Consider the following 22338-nt stretch of genomic DNA (forward strand, 5'->3'; position numbering starts at 1 on the left):
TTGTTATTGACCAAATACTTATTTTCCACCATAATTTGCAAATAAATTCATAAAAAATCCTACAATGTGATTTTCTGGATTTTTTTCCCTAATTGTCTGTCATAGTTGAAGTGTACCTATGATGAAAATTACAGGCCTCTCTCATATTTTTAAGTGGGAGAACTTGCACAATTGGTGGCTGACTAAATACTTTTTTCCCCCACTGTATGTGATGGTGGGATTGGTTATCTCCACAGTGAGTGCAGTCTGTGGTGTGATCAATGTAGCGATCAAAAGGTTTCCATTTTGAAAGCTAATAATAATTTGAAAGCGCAGGTGTGGACGGAAGAATATAAATGTATGTTCTTTATTCAGGCTCTCTCTCAAGACTATGGTCACAGAAACCATTTCAATATGTTCACATACAGCAAAAATACACAAAGAATTAAGGCAAAAGACTGACAGTTAAGAACAGACAGGAAACAGAGTTAGCTTTTTGTCACATTTTATCATGTATGATCATGAGTGGAGAGGCGCCAGTAACGCAGCTGTATAACGAGTTCCAACTTTAAAAAAGGAAACAAAAAATTGCTTTACAATACCTCAGAAATCAAAAAATAAAGTACAATAATCAAAATAATATATTTTTTAACCACAAAGCAGAGGGAGGATGATTGTTCAGTTTGAATTCTATTCTACTCCAGTCAGATGTCAAATACACTACGTCTTCAAAGTATCTTACCAGCACACTACATTAATAAACACGTTAAATTTTTTCATTGCCAAATGGAGCAGAATTTAACCTATCACGGTAGATCCAAAGGCTACCTCTTTTCTTACCCCTCATCTTTAGAATAACTGGTAACATTGCCCAATTCTAACAGTCATTTCAAAATGGCATCTGTTCTCTGTTTCAGCATGATCAAAGCACTATGAAAACTGGCTTACGGGACCATTCAACCGAAATCCCTATCTCGAAGACCTGGAGGCAAATAAAATTCACACTGTAGGAATAGTACTAAAAGGGGTGAAAACAGAGGGATAACAGGAGGGGGAGTGAAAGTGCATCTGACATCTTTGCTCTGGGAACTCCAGGCTGCTGAGCTGGATATAACATTTGAATAGACACAGGGTGTGGTTTGGGGGGGGAGGACTTGGTTGAGGAAGGGAGGAGGTTCAGATTTCTGTTTGGTTGTCTCCATAGACACTCTCATCACTGTAGGCAATGTAGAGGAAAAAGTCCTCTTCATGGTGCTCCTGAAAGAGAGCGAGAGAGATAGAGGTGTTAGTGTGAGTTGACAAAACAGGTAGGGGAGGCTTCCCTGAATTGCATCCCAATCCCCACAGGAACAAGCAGCATACCTGGTATAGCAGGCCCATGGTGGCGGAGGTGGGTGGAATGACGTTGTTTACAAAGAAGAATAAGGCGTCCTCTGCCCGCAGGTGGATTCGTTTTCGGATGAGGAAGTAGAACTGGCCCACTGTAGTAGAGGTAGAGGAATTGAACAATTACAGTTTGGAAAAGAATGGTATGCGTTTGTGATACATGGGTGCCACTGTTATAACAGTTTAAGTTACCTGTGAGGTCAGAGGGCACGAGGTACTTCTTCTTGTCCAAATCTCCTATCCTTGCTTTGGGGGCTTTTTCCACAATTACCTCAAATAAAAAGAAGGGGAAAAAAGCATTCAGTATAGGCCTAAATATTGTGTGGCTATGTATCCAACAATGCGAAGTTAGTTGACACGGTCAAAAAAAAAGAGCCTTACTCTTTACATGAATAACTTTTACATTCATAGTTAACTTGGTCACATACGCTTGCACTATTCAAGCTTCTTTGTTTCAAATTTCAAGGAAAAGGGGATCGGAGACGTGCGATACCTCACGGTGCGAGGTGATTTTCAGAAACCATGGTCCATTGGCTTTGGTTCATTTATTACTTCTCCATTTTGATTCCACTGCTATTGTGACACAGACAGGACAGGATTTTTGAGTGGGGAGTAGAAATGAAACCAAATCTCACAGAGAAAGAATACGTCCCTGTGCTCTAAGGCCAGTGCATAAAACCTGCACCAAGTCTTTTTACAGATCGTTTACGCCATCTTTAATTTGGATAGTTAGGCCTTACAAATGAGGAATAGACATGTCGTTCTGGGAGGATTATCAGAACAAAGTTCTGGACAAGTTTGTTGACAGAACAAATCGTACTCAAGCAATCCTTGAGAATGAAGGAAGGAATCTATTGACATTTCTGCCCTAAACATCCTAACTAGGGACGCATGATACATCGGTGAACATATCGGAATTGGACGATATTAGCTAAAAATGCCAACATTGGTATCGGCCCAATGTCTAGTTTAACGACGATGTGCAAAACTGATGTCAAAGCTGACGTACATACCTATATAACGTAGGTACATGTAATGACACCACGTAAAATTGTGCGTTACACGTGCAACACAGAATTCCTAACCTAGCCCACAATGTCTGCTGTGTGGACCGAGCAGTCAACAAGTCGAGCAGTCATTTGAAAGAGTAAGAAAATTTCAGCTAGACAACTCAAATGCGAAAACCATTAACGCCAAGATAGCGGAATTCATTGCCCTTGACAATCAATCGTTCTCTGTCGTGGGTGATGTTGGCTTTTGGTATACACTACCAAGTGCCCTATTTTTCAGATGTTGCACTACCGTAGTTACACAGTAATAGCGTCACTGCTATTAGCTTACTGACATGCATACTATGGAAAGCAGTTTGGGTCTTTGCGTGTCAAAAAAGATACAAGTCAAATAACACCATTTGACGTGTTAAATAAGCTTTTAAATTTGACACACCAAATAACACAGTCATATTTTAGAACGTTGTGAGTTCTGAATTTGCACGTGCAAGCCAAGAGCCACCACTACTATCAGTAGCACTGTCAATGCTGTATAAAAGTCTGCAAACAAGCAAACACCAGCCACGAACGATGTGTTTACAATACCGCGTTGGTAATAAAGCATTATTTGTTAGACCGCAACTTCTGGGGTAGCTAGCTAGCTTGAGCTTGGTACCTAGCTAGCAGCAATACAACCAGCCTGAAAACAATGACCAGTAGAAATTGCAGTAATATTCATTATATTTAGGAATCCTTGTGAGTAAGTATTAGCTAGGTAGCCACTTGTTGTTCGCCTATTGAAATTGAACTTCAGTTTATGAAAATAAATAGCTAGCCAGCTACTTACTTACCCCTGTTGGCCAAAGCTAACGTTATAAGCAGCCAGCTAGCTTCATCTGGCTAGTGAGGCTCGACCCGACCGGGTTGAGTTGTGAAGCTAGCCACAATAAATAGTAGGCCCAACAGTGGAATTTGTGGTTTGCCTTCAAAATAAAAGTACCTCTTTGAAAGTGATGCAGAAGGTTACAATTGGTGGAATCATGCCATAGTTAGACTACATAATGTTAAACAAAGTTGGAATGTGAAGCAATTAAATGGGGTATCAGTCTACTCGGTGACACCCACAGAACACAACTATGAAGAGTTTACGCAAATATTAGCATTGTAGCTCCTATTGCGGGACTGTGAAATCACCTCCCCAGTCAGCCTACTGTGTGTAATGACATTCATATTGCACTGTACAGCTTAACCTAAGGATTGGGGATCAATGAAATTGGGTATATGTCTACTCAATACCCAATATATTTTTCCCCCAATGTCCTTCTCAGAGTTATCAGACTGAAAAACATCCACACAGTATTGTTTTTCCTCTGGAATAGTGTTCAATACACATAGGCTGAAAATAAATGTGGCTCAATTCACAGTTGTTTCAGAGTCCCGCAATAAGAGCAATGACGCTAATGTTCTCTGGGTGTCACTGAGTAGACTGATACCCCACCATGTCATTGATCCACAATCCATAGGTAAGGCTGTACAGTAAAATAAGTATGCCCCCAATGCAATTCTAAAGTATAATACATCCAGTGTGAGTTCAACAGATTTTTGTCAAATTAACAAATTATTATCTTTTGTTGATTTTATATAACATTACAACCTCGTTTAGCATGATCTATTCAATTATGGCATAATTCTACTATTTGTATTCATTTGCATCCCTGTCAATGACATACTTTTATTTTGAAGGCTACCCGCAAAGTCCACTATTGTGGGGTTAATCCTTTTTGTGGCTAGCTTCACATAGATGGGTCCAACCAACATTAATCAAATAAGAATTGTGTTATATATAAGAGCTATTTTTGATGATGATACCCAGCTATATAGTTAGCTAGCTAACTATAGTTACTGAAACAGCTGTCGTTGTTTTGCTATGTTTTTGGGGAAGAACATCATTTGCATCCATGAGCTAGCTACTTTTTTTTAATGACCAGCACTGTATGTGCGCGGGACAACTTCATCAGCGTCATAGCATACGTATCAATGAATCGTTGCAACATATGAAATACGAGTGATAGTGTAATCAATGTGTAATAACTATGTAAAAATGTTATGAACGTGTTAAATTACTATGTGACGTGCAGTCATATTCAGGTCCTGATTGGTCAAATAGTGTTATTTGACACGTCAAATAGTGTTAATTGACGTGTATCTTTTTTGACACGGAAAGACCCAAACAGCGTTTCATAGAAATCCTGGTTGAGAATGAAACTACTAAACAATTGAACAACGAAACAGCACAGCAAGTAAGTGAAAGAAATAGGTTTTCATTATGTTTTACTTGCAATGGGGACATACGTAAATGCCAACAAAATAACTTTTTGGTCAGTGTGGTGTGTGTGTAACATTTATTTAACTAGGCAAGACAGTTAAGAACAAATTCTTATTTATAATGGCCTACCCGGCCACCCAAACCTGAACGACGCTGGGCCAATTGTGTGCCGCCACAGTCACGGCTGGATGTGATACAGCCTGGATTCGAACCAGGGACTGTAGTTACGCCTCTTGCACTGACAGCCTTAGACCGCTGTGTCCATGGGTGTTAACTATTTAACTGTACTAGAATGCTTAAAAGGACGCTAAAAGTATCTGTATCGGCAAAAAATGTCATAGGTGGGGGGGCACAGGGGGTCTTCTGTAAACAACCTACCTACAGAGGGGCCAAATGAGAAGGACTGCTTATTGACACCAGCTGTAGGCTATTTAGGGTACTATTCTTTCAACACAAACTACCTTAAACTGTAAACCTAGAAGCTAATGAAACATTGAATATTAGATGTCATGTATCATTTTGACATGAGCTTGGTACCAAGTTAGCTATTAGCTCCTATTGTTTTATAAGGATGTTAAACTAGCTAACGTTACCCGTCTTATGAAATACGGTGTCTGACTCCATGGACTAACAGCAAACATGTTGACAGATTGCTAGCTAGTAAAAAAAAAAAAAAATCCCATTCAATGTTGAATAGAATTATGCCTAGTCTACTAAACTGCGACGAACACCGTAGGCCCATAAGAAGCCATTTGTTGTTGCCAACCCACATACAAAAGCTAACGCGATAGCTAGCTAGAAAACTAATACAACTGCCCTGCTTTAGGTGGTTATGAAAATACACCAAAACCAAACAAGACATGGCTTGAGCGGTTATCACGTTAACGTTATCTAATTGGGATGACTACATCAATACTAGTTTTAATATCCAAATGCTTCCCTATTGACTTTTGGGTAGAACAAAAATAATTTAACGTTAGGATGTTTGCTAGCTTAGCTAGTTACTTACAGGCACCCTGTCCGGATACTTCTTCCTTATTTTCTCGCCCTCAGACCGTCTCTTTTCAAATGGATGTTCCTCTTTGTATTGGAACTTCATTGTCAAACGAATGACAGGGAGTCGATCTAAGATATCCGATTTGGGTTCCTCAAGTAACAATTCGATGGCACACGGGTCAAGACTGTTGTTTTGCTCGGATTCTTTCCTAGTACGACTGCAGCGGAAGGATACAATAACAACATATGACGCGAAAGAGAGGTCTGTACGTCGAATAAGCTAAATAGTTTAGGCTACGCTCATGGAGCTTTCAAGACAACTGGGAACTCTGAAAAAACGATGTCAAATCATTACATCAGTGATATTTAGGTCGGAAAGTCGGAGCTCTAGAAAGAAGCCGGAGTTCCCGACTTGGAATTCGAGTCGGACATATTTCTTTCCCTGAGTTCCCAGTTGTCTTGAATACACTGAAGTCAGATATATCCAAGTTCCCAGTTTTTGTGAACGCGGCATCCGTCGCACGGCCGCATTAAAATGAGTTGTGAAAGTTTGAACGCTGAATTAAATATTTTCTCATATTCAGCAATTAATCGAACTGTAAGGATTCTTTAACAAATTAGCAGTCATTTTGTTTTCATAGTTTAGTTGCAAAATATATATATTTTTTTTTATAAAAAACGGATTTAATGGAACTACTTTATTTTGACCAACCGGTTGTGATGAGGCAGTTGTCATATGACCCAAAACTGCATTCTCCGTGGCGTGTTATTGAGTGTAGCCAGCAGCAAATTCAACGGAGACAACTAAATCGATGGCTGAATTTAATTAATGTGTTTATAGTGCAGAGCTGGAAATAATAGTTGTGGGACTGTAATAATTCCTCCCAGTGTCTAATCACACTTCAAGGTGGGTGTCAGGTATCAGTTTGATTGGGCAATTGCACAAGTGGTCACATGCTTGTGAGTTATAGGTCAGCTGAGGTGGCTGCTGTTGATATTCATTTTTGTTTTCACCTTTATTTAACTAGGCAAGTCAGTTAAGAACAAATTCGTATTTACAATGACGGCCTAGGAACAGCGGGGCAGAACGACAGAGTTTTACCTCGTCAGCTCAGGGATTTGATCTAGCAACAATTCAGTTACTAGACCAACGCTCTAACCACTAGGCTACCTGCCGTCCCACAATCGTCACAGTAACCTTACAAGTAGTGTAGTCAAAGCATTTGAAAAGGTAAACCGGTTCCATAAAACAATATGTTTATGACCAGTTTTTAAAGTTACCTTAACACGCCCTACATCACAATTTCCAGGCTCCTAGCAAAGCTAGTTCTTTTCTCCCTAGCAGTTAATTGATTACCTTATGTCATAGATCAGCCAGCGAGTTAACTCCCTGACTGGTTACTAAGGTTCAAATCAATGTCTGATTAAAATATGGGAACCAGTGTGGTGGCCAGCCTGGATATGAATACACCTGCTATGTCAACAGGTCAAGCAGCTGAGACAACGATGGGGAATGGAGATGCAGTTACTCATCTTACCACTTGAGGGCAGCGAAGTGTAAGATTTGGCAGTGAATCTTATTGCAAAACAGAATATCACCATTATTACTTGTCCTATAACAAAAATGGAATGTCAATTTATGGAATTTCGGTCTTAATTTAAAACTGGTCCCCCTTTCCTGAGCATTCTGTCATACAGTCCCACAAAATACAAGCAGACAAAACACCACAACTGGGATGCTTTTTGAGAGCACCGTGATTCTGTCTGAAGTTACAAAGGAGAGACAGGTAAAAGTGGTCAATACTGACAAGTGTTTTATTAGTAACACAGACCTGGGGACTGAGCCAAAAAGAAGCAGTCTTGACAAGACTGAAATTGTTCAAATGTCATTGAAAAGACAGGCGCAGACAATGGAACCAATACGGTCAGGGGAACAGGCAACAATCAAAAGGGATGCTCATTCTGCTTCAAATAGAAAACAACAAAGTAAAAATGCAGAAATTAAGTGCAAATCTCAAATTGAAATGTATCAGGCATAAGATTTTCAATAATGGAGTTGTCTATGTCATCATGGTAACTGAAATATTTTTTTAACCATTATTTTCTTTCATAAGTTCTTCAGTCCATCCTTACATCCTACAAGGGGTTTTGGAGGAACAAGTTTGAGATAAATGATCATGTCTAACCAACAGTCATTTGATTTAAAAAAATAAAAATAGACTGCTTTATACTTCATCCAGAGAGGTCTGTGTTGTGTAGCAAATCTTCATTGCGTAGAACTACCTGTCATAACTCGATCATTGGTACCCCCGACATGAATTACCCTGGTTGATTGACAGGGCCTATATTCCCCCAATCAAAACTATCATCCTCCATCTAATCCTGTCGTCCGGTTCCTCTTGGCCATCTTAACAGAAGTAAAGTCCAGTACCAAGTTGAGAAAGAGAGAGTAAAATAACAGGCGTCATTAGAGGTGCAGTCCAGACTAATGACATGTAAGAAAAAAAGGATGGAAACTTGTCTAGTTCATTGCCTTGCTGTCCCTATTATTTTTGTAACGTCAAAAGTTTAGCATGACGAACAAACGTGAGCATTCTCCCATCTCATGTACAAAAAACTCAGCCCCATGCGTACTTACACAGAGTCAGTATTAGGAACTAAGGCAGAGAGACTCCATTTAGTTTTTTCAAAAATCATACAAGAAAAAAGCTGGCTTCCCCCCAGTCATTTGCTGGCTCTCCAGATCTCGCTCCGTTCATTCCTTGTTGGATGTTCTGCTTTGACCCTTCTCTCCTCGGTCCTTTTCTGAGAGGGGTGAAAGGTCCACTGCGTGGTAACGGAGGAGCGATGGGAGCAGGTAGGGGGAAGGGGTATTAAAAAAAGAGCCAATCAGCGAGACCCTCCCCGCAGACCAGCCAATCACCAGAGCCTGTGCTGGTGGAGGTTTCGACTGAGGACGGATCGGATGTCAGCGGTGAACCTAGCAGACAGTTGTAAGGGTTATGCATTTCTCATGCTACCAGGTAACTGGAAAAACACTGCTACAGTGCAGGATCCTCATCCATCCATCTGAACACCTGAAATACTCACCTAAGTGCATCTAGCATAGGCAGCAGGTTAAGGAGTGCTGTGTCACTAGGGTCGCTGAACCAAGACTTGATAGGTATTGCATTGTCTGGAAGGTAAATACAGAGATTCAAAACCAAAAGAAGGATAGTAGGAGAGTTGTGAATCCTAATAATTGGTGTGGAAACCCAGGCGAGGACAAAATGATCTGCTGTTGGAAAAAAATAAAAAAATAAAAAAATCGACAAAACATTACTTGTATTAATTGGGTACAGGTGATTGCTCCTTGGTAGCTGCCAACTTACCTTGATTCTCACAAGTCTGTCACAAGGCTAATCACGGTTTCTATAGAAAATGGCAATGTTTGAATTGGTGTGTGGTTTGTTCGCTTAAAAACGTGCAAGAGCTGCTTGGCAACCTTCCACTCACACCCACCAAGTGGACAGCAACTGGTTTGACAACATCTTGACATTTAAAACAATCATTACAAGCTCACCTAGGCGGATATGACCTAGAATGATGTACAGTTGAAGTCGGAAGTTTACATACACTTAGGTTTGAGTCATTAAAACTCGTTTTTAAACCACACCGCAAATTTCTTGTTAACAAACTATAGTTTTGGCAAGTCAGTTAGGACATCTACTTTGTGCATGACAAGTCATTTTTCCAACAATTGTTTACAGACAGATTATTTCACTTATAATTCACTGTATCACAATTCCAGTGGGTCAGAAGTTTACATGCACTAAGTTGACTGTGCCTTTAAACAGCTTGGAAAATTCCAGAAAATGATGTCATGGCTTTAGAAGCTTCTGATAGGCTCATTTACATAATTTGAGTCAATTGGAGGTGTACCTGTGGATGTATTTCAAGGCCTACATTCAAACTCAGTGCCTCTTTGCTTGACATCATGGGAAAATCAAAAGAAATAAGCTAAGACCCCAGAAAAAAAAATTGTAGACCTTCACAAGTCTGGTTCATCCTTGGGAGCAATTTCCAAATGCTTGAAGGTACCACGTTCATCTGTACAAACAATAGTACGCAAGTATGAACACCATGGGACCACGCAGCCATCATACCGCTCAGGAAGGAGACGTGTCCTGTCCTCCTAGAGATGAACATACTTTGGTGCGAAAAGTGCAAATCAATCCCAGAACAACAGCAAAGGACCTTGTGAAGATGCTGGAGGAAACGGGTACAAAAGTATATATATCCACAGTAAAACGAGTCGTATATCGACATAATCTGAAAGGCCTCTCAGCAAGGAAGAAGCCACTGCTCCAAAACCGCCATAAAAAAGCCAGACTACGGTTTGCAACTGCACATGGGGACAAAGATCGTACTTTTTGGAGAAATGTCCTCTGGTCTGAAGAAACAAAAATAGAACTGTTTGCCCATAATGACCATCTTTATGTTTGGGGGAAAAGGGGGGAGGCTTGCAAGGCGAAGAACACCATCCCAACCGTGAAGAACGGGGGTGGCAGCATCATGTTGTGTGGGTGCTTTGCTGCAGGAGGGACTGGTGCACTTCACAAAATAGATGGCATCACGAGGAAGCAAAATTATGTGGATATATTGAAGCACCAGCTCAAGACATCAGTCAGGAAGTTAAAGCTTGGTCGCAAATGGGTCTTCAAATTGGCTTAAGGACAACAAAGTCAAGGTATTAGAGTGGCCATCACACAGCCCTGACCTCAATCCTATAGAAAATGTGTGGGCAGAACTGAAAAAGCATGTGCGAGCAAGGAGGCCTACAAACCTGACTCAGTTACACCAGCTCTGTCAGGAGGAATGGGCCGAAATTCACCCAACTTATTGTGGGAAGCTTGTGGAAGGCTACCCAAAACGTTTGACCCAAGTTAAGCAATTTAAAGGCAATGCTACCAAATACTAATTGAGTGTATGTAACTGCTGACCCACTGGGAATGTGATGAAAGAAATAAAAGCTGAAATAAATCATTCTCTCTACTATTATTCTGACATTTCACATTCTTAAAATTAAAGTGGTGATCCTAACTGACCTAAGATAGGGAATTTTTACGAGGATTGTCAGGAATTGTGAAACTGAGTTTAAATGTATTTGGCTAAGGTGTATGTAAACTTCCGACTTCAACTGTACATAAACATCTCATCACAAAGTATGCATACATTTGTGTTGTGTGAGCGTGTGTGTGTGTGTGTTCACGCATATGTGTATAACCTCACCTGGATGACTCCGGTAAGCTCCAGGCGAGTTGTCCAGGATGACAATACTAGACAGGTCTTTGTGTACGACAGACAGGTCTTTAATATAACTACCTAGATCCAACGTGCAATGCTGCAGACACAGGAAGAAGACATAGAAGATGTAAGCAGATCGTAAATAAATGAGAAAGGGGAAATGAGGTCTAATACCGTACACTGTTTTCACAAAGATGTGGATGGACATAAATCAGTTGTGTTCATATGATAGGGGAGAGTGATACCTGTCTGTAGTATCTGCGTTTCAGGATGTTCCTGTTGTTGTCCAGCTTGTCTGCCACTGCCGAACCATAGATCTCCATACTGGCCGTGAATACTACCAGCTCATACCACTGGCTGACCTGGAGAGGGGTCACACACACAGCGAAGGATACATTTTAGGCTCACGCCAGCATTTACAGTCAAAGAACTAGTCAAACAGAGCACAGCATTGTTGACAATGACGTACAAAATAGAACTCACAGTTCACAAGGACAACATTTTTACTTACCACTTCTAAAAAGAAGTCAACGTGCGGCCTTTTATGTACAAAGAATCTGACAGGGTGCTTGTCAATGACTACCTGAGAGAGAGAGAGAGAGAGGGGAAACGGATGCAATACGTATCTAGATTCATGGGCTCCAATATGATACAGGAACGATACCAGTGTTTTCGCTGCAGTCATTTAGGTGTGGGCTGCCACAATATGGAACATGGGAAAATATTTCTGCTGAGGCGCACTTAAAGATGCTAGAACAGTCCACATTTACTTTCTCTGCAAACAATATGAGTAATGAATAGAAAAATCAGACAACCCCATAGTAGAATAGTTGATGCATTTACCTAGTTGGCTTGTTGTTGTGGGTTCTCTGCAAGATAATATTCCTCTCAAAAGCAAATTCATGTTACAAGTGTCATAGAGAGTGAGGGAAACATGCATGCTGACAAGCAGTCAATGCACATCAATTCTCGCAATAGCTGGGAAAACAGCTATAGCAGAACTTTTGACTTCACCCCAGTCTCAAAATCAAATGGTTTTGACAGTTTGGAAGTTAACGAAGTGAGCTTCTCTTTTCCTCCTGCTACAGCCATGCAGTGCGACTCACAAAAGTGATTGCGGTCCTCGTTATTAAACTATCGACTATATTCAGCATATGTAAAGAAATGGCCATATACAGTGCATTCGGAAAGTATTCAGACCCCTTCTGTTTTTCCACATTTTTTTTTTGCATTACAATTCTAAAATTGATTAAATAAAAATCCTCAATCTACACACAATACCACATAATGACAAAGCGAAAAATGACATTTTAGCAAAATGATAAAAAATAAAACAGAAATGTCTTATTTACATAAGTATTTAGACTCTTTGCTATGAGACTCAAAATTTAACTCAGGTGCATCCTGCTTCCATTTATCCTCCTTGAGATGTTTCTACAACTTAATCAGAGTCCACCTGTGGTAAATTCAATTGATTGGACATGACTTGGAAAGGCACACACCTGTCTATATGAAGGTCCCACAGTTGACAGCGTAAGGTCAGAGCAAAAACCAAGCCATGAGGTCGAAGGAATTGTGCGTAGAGTTCCAAGACAGGACTGTGTCGAGGCACAGATCTGGGGAAGGGTACCAAAAATGTGTCTGCAGCATTGAAGGTCCCCAAGAACACAGTGGCCTCCATTCTTAAATGGAAGAAGTTTGGAACCACCAAGACTATTCCTAGAGCTGGCCGCTGGCCAAACTGAGCAATCGGAGGAGAAGGGTCTTGGTCAGGGAGGTGGTAACTCTGAGCTCCAGAGTTCCTCTGTGGAGATGGGAGAACCTTCCTGTAGGACTACCATCTCTGAAACACTCCACCTTTATGGTAGAGTGACCAGACGGAAGCCACTCCTCAGTAAAAAAAAGTCACATGACAGCCCGCTTGGAGTTCGAAAGGACTCTCAGACCATGAGAAACAACATTCTCTGGTCTAATGAAACCAAGATTGAACTCTTTGGCCTGAATGCCAAGCGTCACAAACCTGGCATCATCCCTATGGTAAAGCATGGTGATGGCAGCATCATGCTGTGGGGATGTTTTTTAGCGGAAAGGACTGAGAGACTAGTCAGGATCGAGGAAAAGATGAACAGAGCAAAGTACAGAGATCCTTGATGAAAACCTGCTCCAGAGTGCTCAGGACCTCAGACTGGGGCGAAGGTTCACCTTCCAACAGGACAACAACTTTAAGCACACAGCCAAGACAACGCAGGAGTGTCTATCGGACAAGTCTCTGAATGTCCTTGAGTGGCCCAGCCAGAGCCCAGACTTGAACCCGATCGAACATCGCTGGAGAGAACTGAAAATAGCTGTGCAGTGACACTCCCCATCCAACTTGACAGAGCTTGAGAGGATCTGCAGAGAAGAATGGGAGGAACTCCCCAAATACAGGTGTGCCAAGCTTGTAGCGTCATACCCAAGAAGACTCGAGAATGTAATAGCTGCCAAAGGTGCTTCAACAAAGTACTGAGTAAAGAGTCTGAATACTTATGTAAATGTGATAGTCTTGTATTTTTACAAATTGGCAAAAAAAAATAATCTAAAAATGTTTTTGCTTTGTCATTATAGTGTGTAGATTTGATGAGTAAAAAATACAATTTAATCCATTTTAGAATAAATAACAAAATGTGGAAAAAGGGGTCTGAATACTTTCCGAATGTTTACTGCAAAACTACCAAAATTAACCTGAACAATCAAAATAAAATCTAATATAGGCTAAGCCCCAATCAGCAGGATGCATATAGCCAGATGAGATGTGTCTCCGGTAGCTAACTTTTATTCCACTAAAACACAATTTTCAACAACACATTTGATAACAATAAGCTAGCAAATTATTGTCACTCAATCAAGCCCAATATCAGGAATAGGCCTACCTCTCTTTGGTCAGTGCAAGAAGCCGCGCATAGAGCGCAGTTTGACTAGGCTACTGATATTGCCAAGGGTTTTTCCGGGATACAAAATGATTTGTAGACCAATAACTGTCAACACAGTTACATGTTTATTTCGACACTGAAGGAGAGGACGCATCAGTTGTCACAAAAGATGAGGTATTTTTGGAAGGCAGAAAAAAAGTTATGAGCAAAAACTGTTAGTGAACCGACGATTTGGAACATTTGAATCGCATTGAACATTGGTTGAATTGTTAAATCCCTAATGCGCAGCATGCTTGTCTCTGGACCAGAGGGTCACGGGTTCAAGTTCTGATATGACTACCCCCCCCAAATTCACTTTGTGTGCTTGTGTGTGTGTGTGTGTTTACCTTGAGGATGAAGTCTGGTGGTGTGCCGGGTCTCACTGTGGGTCTGAGGACCCCGTCGTGGTGAGAGTGGATCAGCGTCTCATCTAGGTCCAGCACCAGAATCTTCCTCTTCACTGCATCTAAAGGACCAAACAAACACATACACCTGCTTATTACATGTTCAATACACACACACGCACCTCACCAACAGTGGCCTTGCGGTTAGAGTGCGGGGTTCACTCCTGGTCGAGTCATAAAGACTCAAAATATGGGACCGGAAGCCTCTCTGCTTGGCACTCAGCAATAAGGAGATGGATTAGGGGTAAGGCCCTGCGACAGTCTAGTGTCCTGTCCACCAGGTTGTGTACATCAAGCTGCCTCACAGTACAGAAACAAGAGATAGGGAACGAGCATATGGGCTGCTCTGGCTCAGACAAGGCTTACTTAATACACACCTTGCTATACATCTAACCTATAACACCATAAAAAACATGACAGATGGTCAGTAATACTGATGATTCCACCATCTTACACAAGTGACAAAAAAGGTTTCTTTGTGTCAATGCATTCACATACTTGTTTTGCACTATGCTAGCTGTTTGAAGCGCCCACATGCTTCAACAAAAGGTATCGGGTTTATGTGATGGGAGATAGCAGAGCAGGTCTGTGCTACGTAAAATCCCTTGGAAGAGACTGGGGTTGTGTTCATACTCTTCAGCATTACAGGAACTGAAATGAAAGCTGCAATATGTAACTTTTCGGGGGAGTTGACCAATTCACAGTTATAGATCGGTTCTCATTGAAAGCAAGTCTAAGAAGTGGTAGATCTGTTCTATGTCTGCTATTTCTATGCTTCCTGTTCTTAAGTTTAGTTTTTGCATCTTTTACTTTCGGTTTTGTACACCAGCTTCAAACAGAACATACAACATTTTTGGTTATTGAAAATATATTTCAGTGTTTTAAATGGTACAATGATAATCTACAATTGCTTGTTTTGTTACAAATTGAAATTAGGCTAACTACTCAAATTTTCGCAACCAGGAAATGATGAAGCGATTTCTGCTTATTGCTCCTTTAATAATGGAGTTACAGAACCGTGGATCCACATTTGTGAAAGTATGGTCCCCCTGTTGTCCTTTATTGAGACAAGCAATAAAACAGTAGTAGTCAGAACTCCTAGGTCCCAGCGAGCACCTGTGTTTCATGCACATACAGTATGTTGTCTTTGAAGATGTAAACAATTAAATGCCCACCACTTTGCTGTACTAGCTGCTTGTACAGATTGTATCCGTTGCGGTTTCATTGCATTTAGTTTTGTGATCATGTTTTTTCCTGTTTGTCTTAATCACTATCAATAAAACAAAAAATAACTGAAAAAGTAACAAAGCTCTTTCTTTGAAGGCATTACTGAACAAGGACTTTACTAAATAAAGACAACTGGACTCTGGCAACTGATGTGTAGATACCGTAGACCAGCTGAAACCAGAATGAAAGTTGAGGAAGCTATAGCAAAGGGCAGAGGCATTATGAGGTCATGTCAGTATGTTTATTCATTCTATTTCTATAGTTTATAACATAATGATCAACTGGGCAGGGTCCGGTTTCCTGGGATCGAGGAATGGCAGAGGGGGTCAGAAAAGATGACAGAGCAACAGCAGTACTCACTAAGTCTATTTCTGGAGATGGGGGACAGTGGTAAAGTGTCATACCGCACCGTCTGGTACTGGATTACCTGAAACAGAATGAGAGAGATTAAACATACTTGTTCAACTCAGCCAAAGACAGAGTCACTCACAGACACTAGTGTTTGTTACATTTGTGAGCATAAATTGCATGAATTTGAAGGCAGAACAGTGGGCAAAGTTTAGTTACTTGTGTCTTGGCCATGGTACAGAAATAACATTTTAAATTCAAGAAAAAAATAATAACAATAAATTGAAGCTTGGTAAATTTATTACAAGCCGATTTATTAAAACCCTCGTTATTCCATTGTCTGCTCTCTACATGGGAAAGCCTAATTGGGGAAAAGTGTGGTTATGGAAAATGTAGGCCTATGTCTACGTATCCTTGGCAACATTATTCCCATGACCAAACAATAGCGCAGGGTCAGACTAGACCTAGGCCCACGACTACTGCTATCCTTGGGTGCATTTCAAAAGTTTACAGTGCGTTCCTCTACTTCATTTAGGTCTCAGCACTAATTAGTACTGTGCTTACACCTGTCAGGGCACATGACAGACCTGTTAGTAAGGATCCCCGAGGAGAGGGAGCCATATCAGATTTAGACGCACCGATTTTCCCCACTCCATTCATTCATTGTTCCCTCCTTTTCCCCCCTAATCAGAGTAGACAGTTTTTTGCCTCTCTGTTCTCCATAAGGGCTAGGAATAGGGGGCCAAGTGAAAAGAGAGACTTGCAGGGTGACTGTCTGCGGCTGCCAGGTTGTTTTGTCCAAAACCCTTAGACGACACCCACTGCCAGATCCCTGTTCCATGCCCTGTGGCGCTTGGCCCGGCCTAGCCTGTTTATAAACAGCTGGTGGATGTTATGGGGGAACCCACAGACCCACTTTCTGTACCCCCTAGGGCAGTGGTATTCAAAGTCGGGGTCGTGGGAGAATTGCATTTCAACTTTTTTTGGGGAACCAAAAATTAAGAGTACATGTTATTTTATGGGACAATATACAAACTTTGAGAATTATATATATATATATATATATATATATATTTTTTTTAAAATATTTTTTTTTGGGGGGGGGGATACATTTACTCAATAAAATTGTATGTATTGGTTCTCAGAGATGAAAATGTAATGAATAGAAGGTTGTTGATGTACAAGTCCAAATTTACAGATTTTAACACTGTCATTATTATTTGGGGTAGCCAGAATGTCGGGGGGGGGTGTTAAATGGGGTCCCTGCTGAAAAGTTTAAATACCACTGCCCTAGGATGTTGTCTGGATATAACCCTCCCAGAAACCCTCTCCAGCCCTCCACTCCTCTTGAAGATGCATTTATGTCATAGTGTTGTCTGTCTTGAAGATTATGATGCAACTGGCTTATCATATGTCTAGCACACATCAGATTAAGGACTGGTAGCATATGCATGTGTTTATGCTCCATAATCCAATTGTAGTGATGACAGCTACCACCCACTAGGTTCTCATTGTAACCCTAATTTAGCATACCAAATTCTAATAATTAGCTTATTTGTTTATTTGGATTCCAATTAGCTTTTGCAGATGCATCAGCTTCTTTTCCTGGGGCCCACAAAACATTACAAGTAACAAAACAATGATAGATAAGGACAGTCACAAATTCTAAATACAATGATGAACAATACAACAAAAATAAAGTGCGTATAGTGTCTGGGTGTGCATGTGTTTGATAAACTTGTTGATAAGCTGAATCAGGTTAGTTACAACTGGGGCTGGAGCGAAAACCTACAGCAGGGTAGCTCTCCAGGAACATGGTCTGAGAACCCTGGTCTAGGCCTAGCCTATATAGCTACAGCATACCAGAGTCTCTATTGTATGAATGGGCAACCTGGTTTAGCTAGACACCTAGGCATCATCACATTGGTAGCTGGGAGTGGGAAAACCTGTAATATACTCTAGAGAATTCCCAAACTGAGAATTCCAAGCCTAGGCAGTCTTTCCGCAGCATATTTTGGGCACACAACATGACCGATTGTACAGGAAGAAATAGGTTGCTACATTGTGAAACAAATTATGATTTTATTAATATACAGTATTTAACCCTGAAATGTTCCAAACACTGTCTGCATCCCACTGACTAGGCCCTGAGTGATGTATCACTGTTAGGTAATACAATACAAGCGGTAAACACTGGAGCTTGACTAAAACACACATACTTAGATGTAATACCAGCACTCCCCTCTCTCTGTTGCTGTGAAACAAAGTCAGAAACAAAATCCTTTGATAATGTGGCATCAAGTTTACAGACAAGTATATAATAAACAAACCATATGCCCCCACCCAACTGGACTGTGTGCATTATTTGGTGGACAGGTGGAGCCTTTGACACCTCAAATGTCAAGTTTATATTTGGGGCATCAGCGAACCAGCAAACGTGACCAGTCTTGTGGGTCCTGTCCATATATCAAGGGCATGCAAGACCTCAGTAGAACAAGAGCCTTCCTTTGTCATCCTAACACTCACATCACACTACAGTAGAGGGCTACAAAAGTAACCCAGAAACATGAGAGCAGTGGCATTTGATTGTCAGAATGAAATGTCAGAATCAAAAGGATTTGATTCTGACAAAGGTTTTGTCTGTTTATTTCAACTGAATCCTACAGCCCCACCGGAAGCACATTCCCTGTCAAGACTTTCCACCAAGTGCCATTCTTATCTATGGCTCTGATAAGGGCCATGTGGCTATAAGGAAGTGGAAGCATGTTTGTAAACTGTGAGATGATTGTTTCTAACTTGAGGTTAGTTTTGTGTTAGGTTTGTGACAGGGCCATGACAGCAGTAACCAATGCATTTGAATGTCTCTGTCTGTCCCCCCCCCCACACACACACACACACAGACTTACCCCAGACAATGTAAACAAATGTGCAAACAAACAAGAGCAGTTGGTTTTGCTATTTAAAAAAATATATACTCACCGTGCGTAGGTGCTTCCTGAGAATGTACAAGATGAATCCCCATATTCTGGACGTTACACCTAGGAAAGTGCGGATGCCAAGTAGACACTGGCGGGTCTTCAGCATGTCGGCGACCACCCAAGGACCCACACAGGAACAGGAGGTCGAAGGGGCTACAAGTTAACCCGCTCAGCTAAATTGACCAATGTGGTTCAGGCTAGGGTCCAAATAGTCGAATCGGAATCCGTCCCTACAACCTCAACCTCTCAAAAACGAACCAAACGCGTCCAAATTAACAAGAGTAGATCGAGCAAACGTGTGAGTGCCTCTGCACGCTTGCTGCACAACTCTCATAGATTTGAATGCATTGACATTGTGTAGCAGAATAATTTGAATATAAAACAAGAGTTAAAACAAAAGTAGACTCTTGCACGACGTTTGTTATCCAATAGCAATTTGGTCAGTGACAGTGGGCTACCGACAAGCTAGTTAGAGTCAGAATATACCACGCAGCTCGTCTCGCCGACAAGATAAGCTAGCTGCTAGCTCGGTAGGGTGACCACCTTGAACCCTGGAGAACATTAACTAAAAACTTTCATCCTTCGAAATTTGAAAACAGTAAATAATACTCTTATTTTATCTGTGGTATTTGAAGAAAAATTGTCTGAAAACTAACAAAAGTCGAACAGTCACCATGAAAACTGCTTGCAGTTCACAGCAAATCCGGAATCGAACTGCGAGCCGCCATCGCCGTCACTTCCGCGGAGAGAAGTGTTCGCAACCTGATTCGAACCTCACGGTTGCGCGCAGAACGTCCCCGTGGAAAGCAGACACATTAAAAGTAAACGAGTAGATGGACAGAATTTTCAAACCTGTGTATTGTCCTTGGTAGGTGTGTGGGTTTTCCCAATTTCTAAAACAAATACATTTGTTGTATTACCCTGAATAAACATTGAAGTGATGAAATATGATGCAGAAGTCAAATCGAGCTGTTTAAATTGTAATAATGTATGACTATTCCCTGGCAGTGATGTTGAAGGTTTTGGGGAATTCAGTTGCTCCTTTCTGGCATAAAATTGGCAAGACTCTACAAGAAACAATTTTAGGTTTATTTACAAGTCTATGTGATTTCATGTGGCTTGTATTACGGTGAGTTGGGTCTGACTCGAGATGAGTAAAACACTAGTGGTCACGAGACTCAAGCTCACACTCCAGTGGTTAGCGGTAGAAACTGCACAAGTGCAAGCATACTGTACAAAAAGGTGTCCGTTTGAGGCATTACAAATGTGCTAGTTTAAAAAAAAATACAACAGACAACCTGAAAACAGTACCCTTTATTTGAAGCTAGATTTAAAACAGATACCTGTCATAGATCTACTGTAGGCATCTGTTCTCTGCGTCATTCAGTCTTCTGCTGAAATATTCCTGAATTGATTGCTGTAACAAGCAGTATCTCTCTTGTCTACTTACACGGACTCCACCTTAACCACATTCCTCCACTGCAAAAACGGGCATTCGGTAAACCTGGTATTCTGTTAGACTTTAATTTAAATCTCCTCTGAGAAAGTAAAATAAATACCTCAGGCAGGAACCCAGGCTATTATTTTGGTTTCTGGCATGTAAATGTCCGATGTGGCATTAACTGTAAGGGCTTAGGACACTGCTTTTCATGGATAGTAGCCTGTCCTCTAGAAATCAAGATCATCATCAGGGTCCTCCGGATCATAATCATCATTGGCATCAGGCTCATACAGGATCTGTCCTGAACTGAGGCCCAGGTGCAGAAGTGCTGACTTCCTGGAAGAAGACAAATGCGGAGTTCAATAAACACTTGAGGCAACTTATTCAGACAGCAGCAAGCAAGGACAGTAGCAAGACAGTTTGGGGAGAAAAGGCATGGATGGTGGAATCACAGTGGAAACAAATCTCACTTCTCTTTCCTGAAGTCGAATGGAAGCGGCAGTTTTTCTTTGGCCTCTCTCTGTATCGGACAGGCGGAGGTTAAAGGTCAGGTTGGCGGTTGGATCTGCCTGGGGCAAGACGAGAGAATCATACAACACAATTGGCTTATTCTTTCTCATTCTCATATAGTACATGTCAGGAATAATACAGGTGTGCTAGCTCAGATTTGTCTGTATTCATCCCTGTGTATCCAGGATGACTGAGTTTGCTCTGTATTGTAACTGTCAGGTCCTCATTGATGCTGAATGTCTCTTCCTGGTAACAGACACACAACACCATCTGCATAAAATGACTAAGACAGTTTAGCTCCCAGTCCTCTGGTCCCTGGAGCCCCGGTGATGACTGAAGTAGCCATGTGTCGTATCCTTCCCACAGTGCCTCGCTGATGCAGGTCGGAGTGCAGCAGGCCAACTACTCCTCTCACAGCGCTCCCTAATGACAAGGGAAGAAAGACAACTGAATTCTCACAACTTCACTGACTTCAAATGACAATTTTACAACATGGCATAAAATATATAAATATTGGCAACCCAGAACCAAAACTTGCGTGAATGCAGCAGACTAGAAAGACACGGATTATAAATACCATGACAAACCTTTCTTGAAAGCCTAAAGTCTCTGGCATATGACAGCAGGGTCATGATGCCTCAAAATCCATGAGAGAGAGTCAATGATGAGTGTCACTGCTTTGGCCTGAGGTGTTTGTTTGAGAAGAGTGCCTATGTCCTCTAGGGTGAACTGATGGACAGTAAATTGTGAGTTTCCAGTCCAGCTAAGAGGATCTGAGTAGGCATTGTGAAAGTGCAGCCTATTTTCAAAGTGGAAAAACATGCAGAAGTGGGCTAGTACTGTTGACTAATTTAAGGAGTTTCTGATTTGTTTCTAGTCACCTCTGTGCAGATGTTCTGTCCAATCCATCTTTGAGTTCATCTTCACTGTCCTCGAACCCCAATACATGGACTACCTCCTTCCTGAAACACAATATATTGGTATGATATTAATGCACAACACAAACTATATGAATAACGTTACAAGACAACACAATGAAAATACTCATGCCATGGAAAAGTGATGTACCGTTTATGTGCTGTATTTATGTAGCTTTTCAGGTGTCGACCAGAGTAATTCACATAATCGGTCAAAAGCAAATGTTAGCTAGTTAACTACTGCCAGTGGTTCTGAAAACATTGCTTTTAGTCAGCCAACTGTACCATACGGTGACCACAGACAAGTATATTTACCTTATGTCAAAATTAATCCTCCATCTTCTGTTCCTTGCAACACTTCCCACAACATACTGTATTTACAGGCTTAACAGCTTGCTGACGTTATAGCAAGGATGTTGGTTACCACGTGTGATACCTCTTCATCTGCCTTCTTCAAACATTGATGTTCCTCTACAAATCTGACAATTATCATGACTAGCTTTTGTCAGCTGGATATTAATCTCGGTTAACCAAACTAAAGTCTTGCGTTTACGAAAGATTACCTGGACATTAGATGGAACATGGAAGTTTGCGTTTAGGAGA

The 22338-nt window shown here is 41.1% G+C and overlaps 2 protein-coding genes and 1 pseudogene across 2 annotated transcripts; all 3 read right to left on the reverse strand.

Annotated features, from left to right (window-relative positions):
- Positions 1 to 327: 327 nt before the first annotated feature.
- On the reverse strand, positions 328 to 5995 carry LOC106577557 (gamma-aminobutyric acid receptor-associated protein). Its single transcript, XM_014155700.3, has 4 exons — positions 5690 to 5995; positions 1558 to 1636; positions 1342 to 1460; positions 328 to 1236 (listed from the first exon to the last, which is right to left on the reverse strand). The coding sequence occupies exons 1-4, from the start codon at positions 5777 to 5779 to the stop codon at positions 1156 to 1158; spliced, it is 369 nt and encodes a 122-aa protein (XP_014011175.1). The 5' UTR covers positions 5780 to 5995; the 3' UTR covers positions 328 to 1155.
- A 1478-nt stretch (positions 5996 to 7473) lies between these two features.
- On the reverse strand, positions 7474 to 19633 carry LOC106577558 (CTD nuclear envelope phosphatase 1A). Its single transcript, XM_014155701.3, has 8 exons — positions 18869 to 19633; positions 15902 to 15968; positions 14258 to 14376; positions 11474 to 11545; positions 11208 to 11324; positions 10948 to 11059; positions 8767 to 8851; positions 7474 to 8656 (listed from the first exon to the last, which is right to left on the reverse strand). The coding sequence occupies exons 1-8, from the start codon at positions 18971 to 18973 to the stop codon at positions 8596 to 8598; spliced, it is 738 nt and encodes a 245-aa protein (XP_014011176.1). The 5' UTR covers positions 18974 to 19633; the 3' UTR covers positions 7474 to 8595.
- Positions 19634 to 20535: 902 nt separating this feature from the next.
- LOC106577704 (elongator complex protein 5-like) lies at positions 20536 to 22105 on the reverse strand (annotated as a pseudogene).
- Positions 22106 to 22338: the final 233 nt, after the last annotated feature.

This window comes from Salmo salar, chromosome 18 (assembly GCF_965601325.2).
Source record: "Salmo salar chromosome 18, fSalSal1, whole genome shotgun sequence".
NCBI classification, from domain to species: Eukaryota; Metazoa; Chordata; class Actinopteri; order Salmoniformes; family Salmonidae; genus Salmo; species Salmo salar.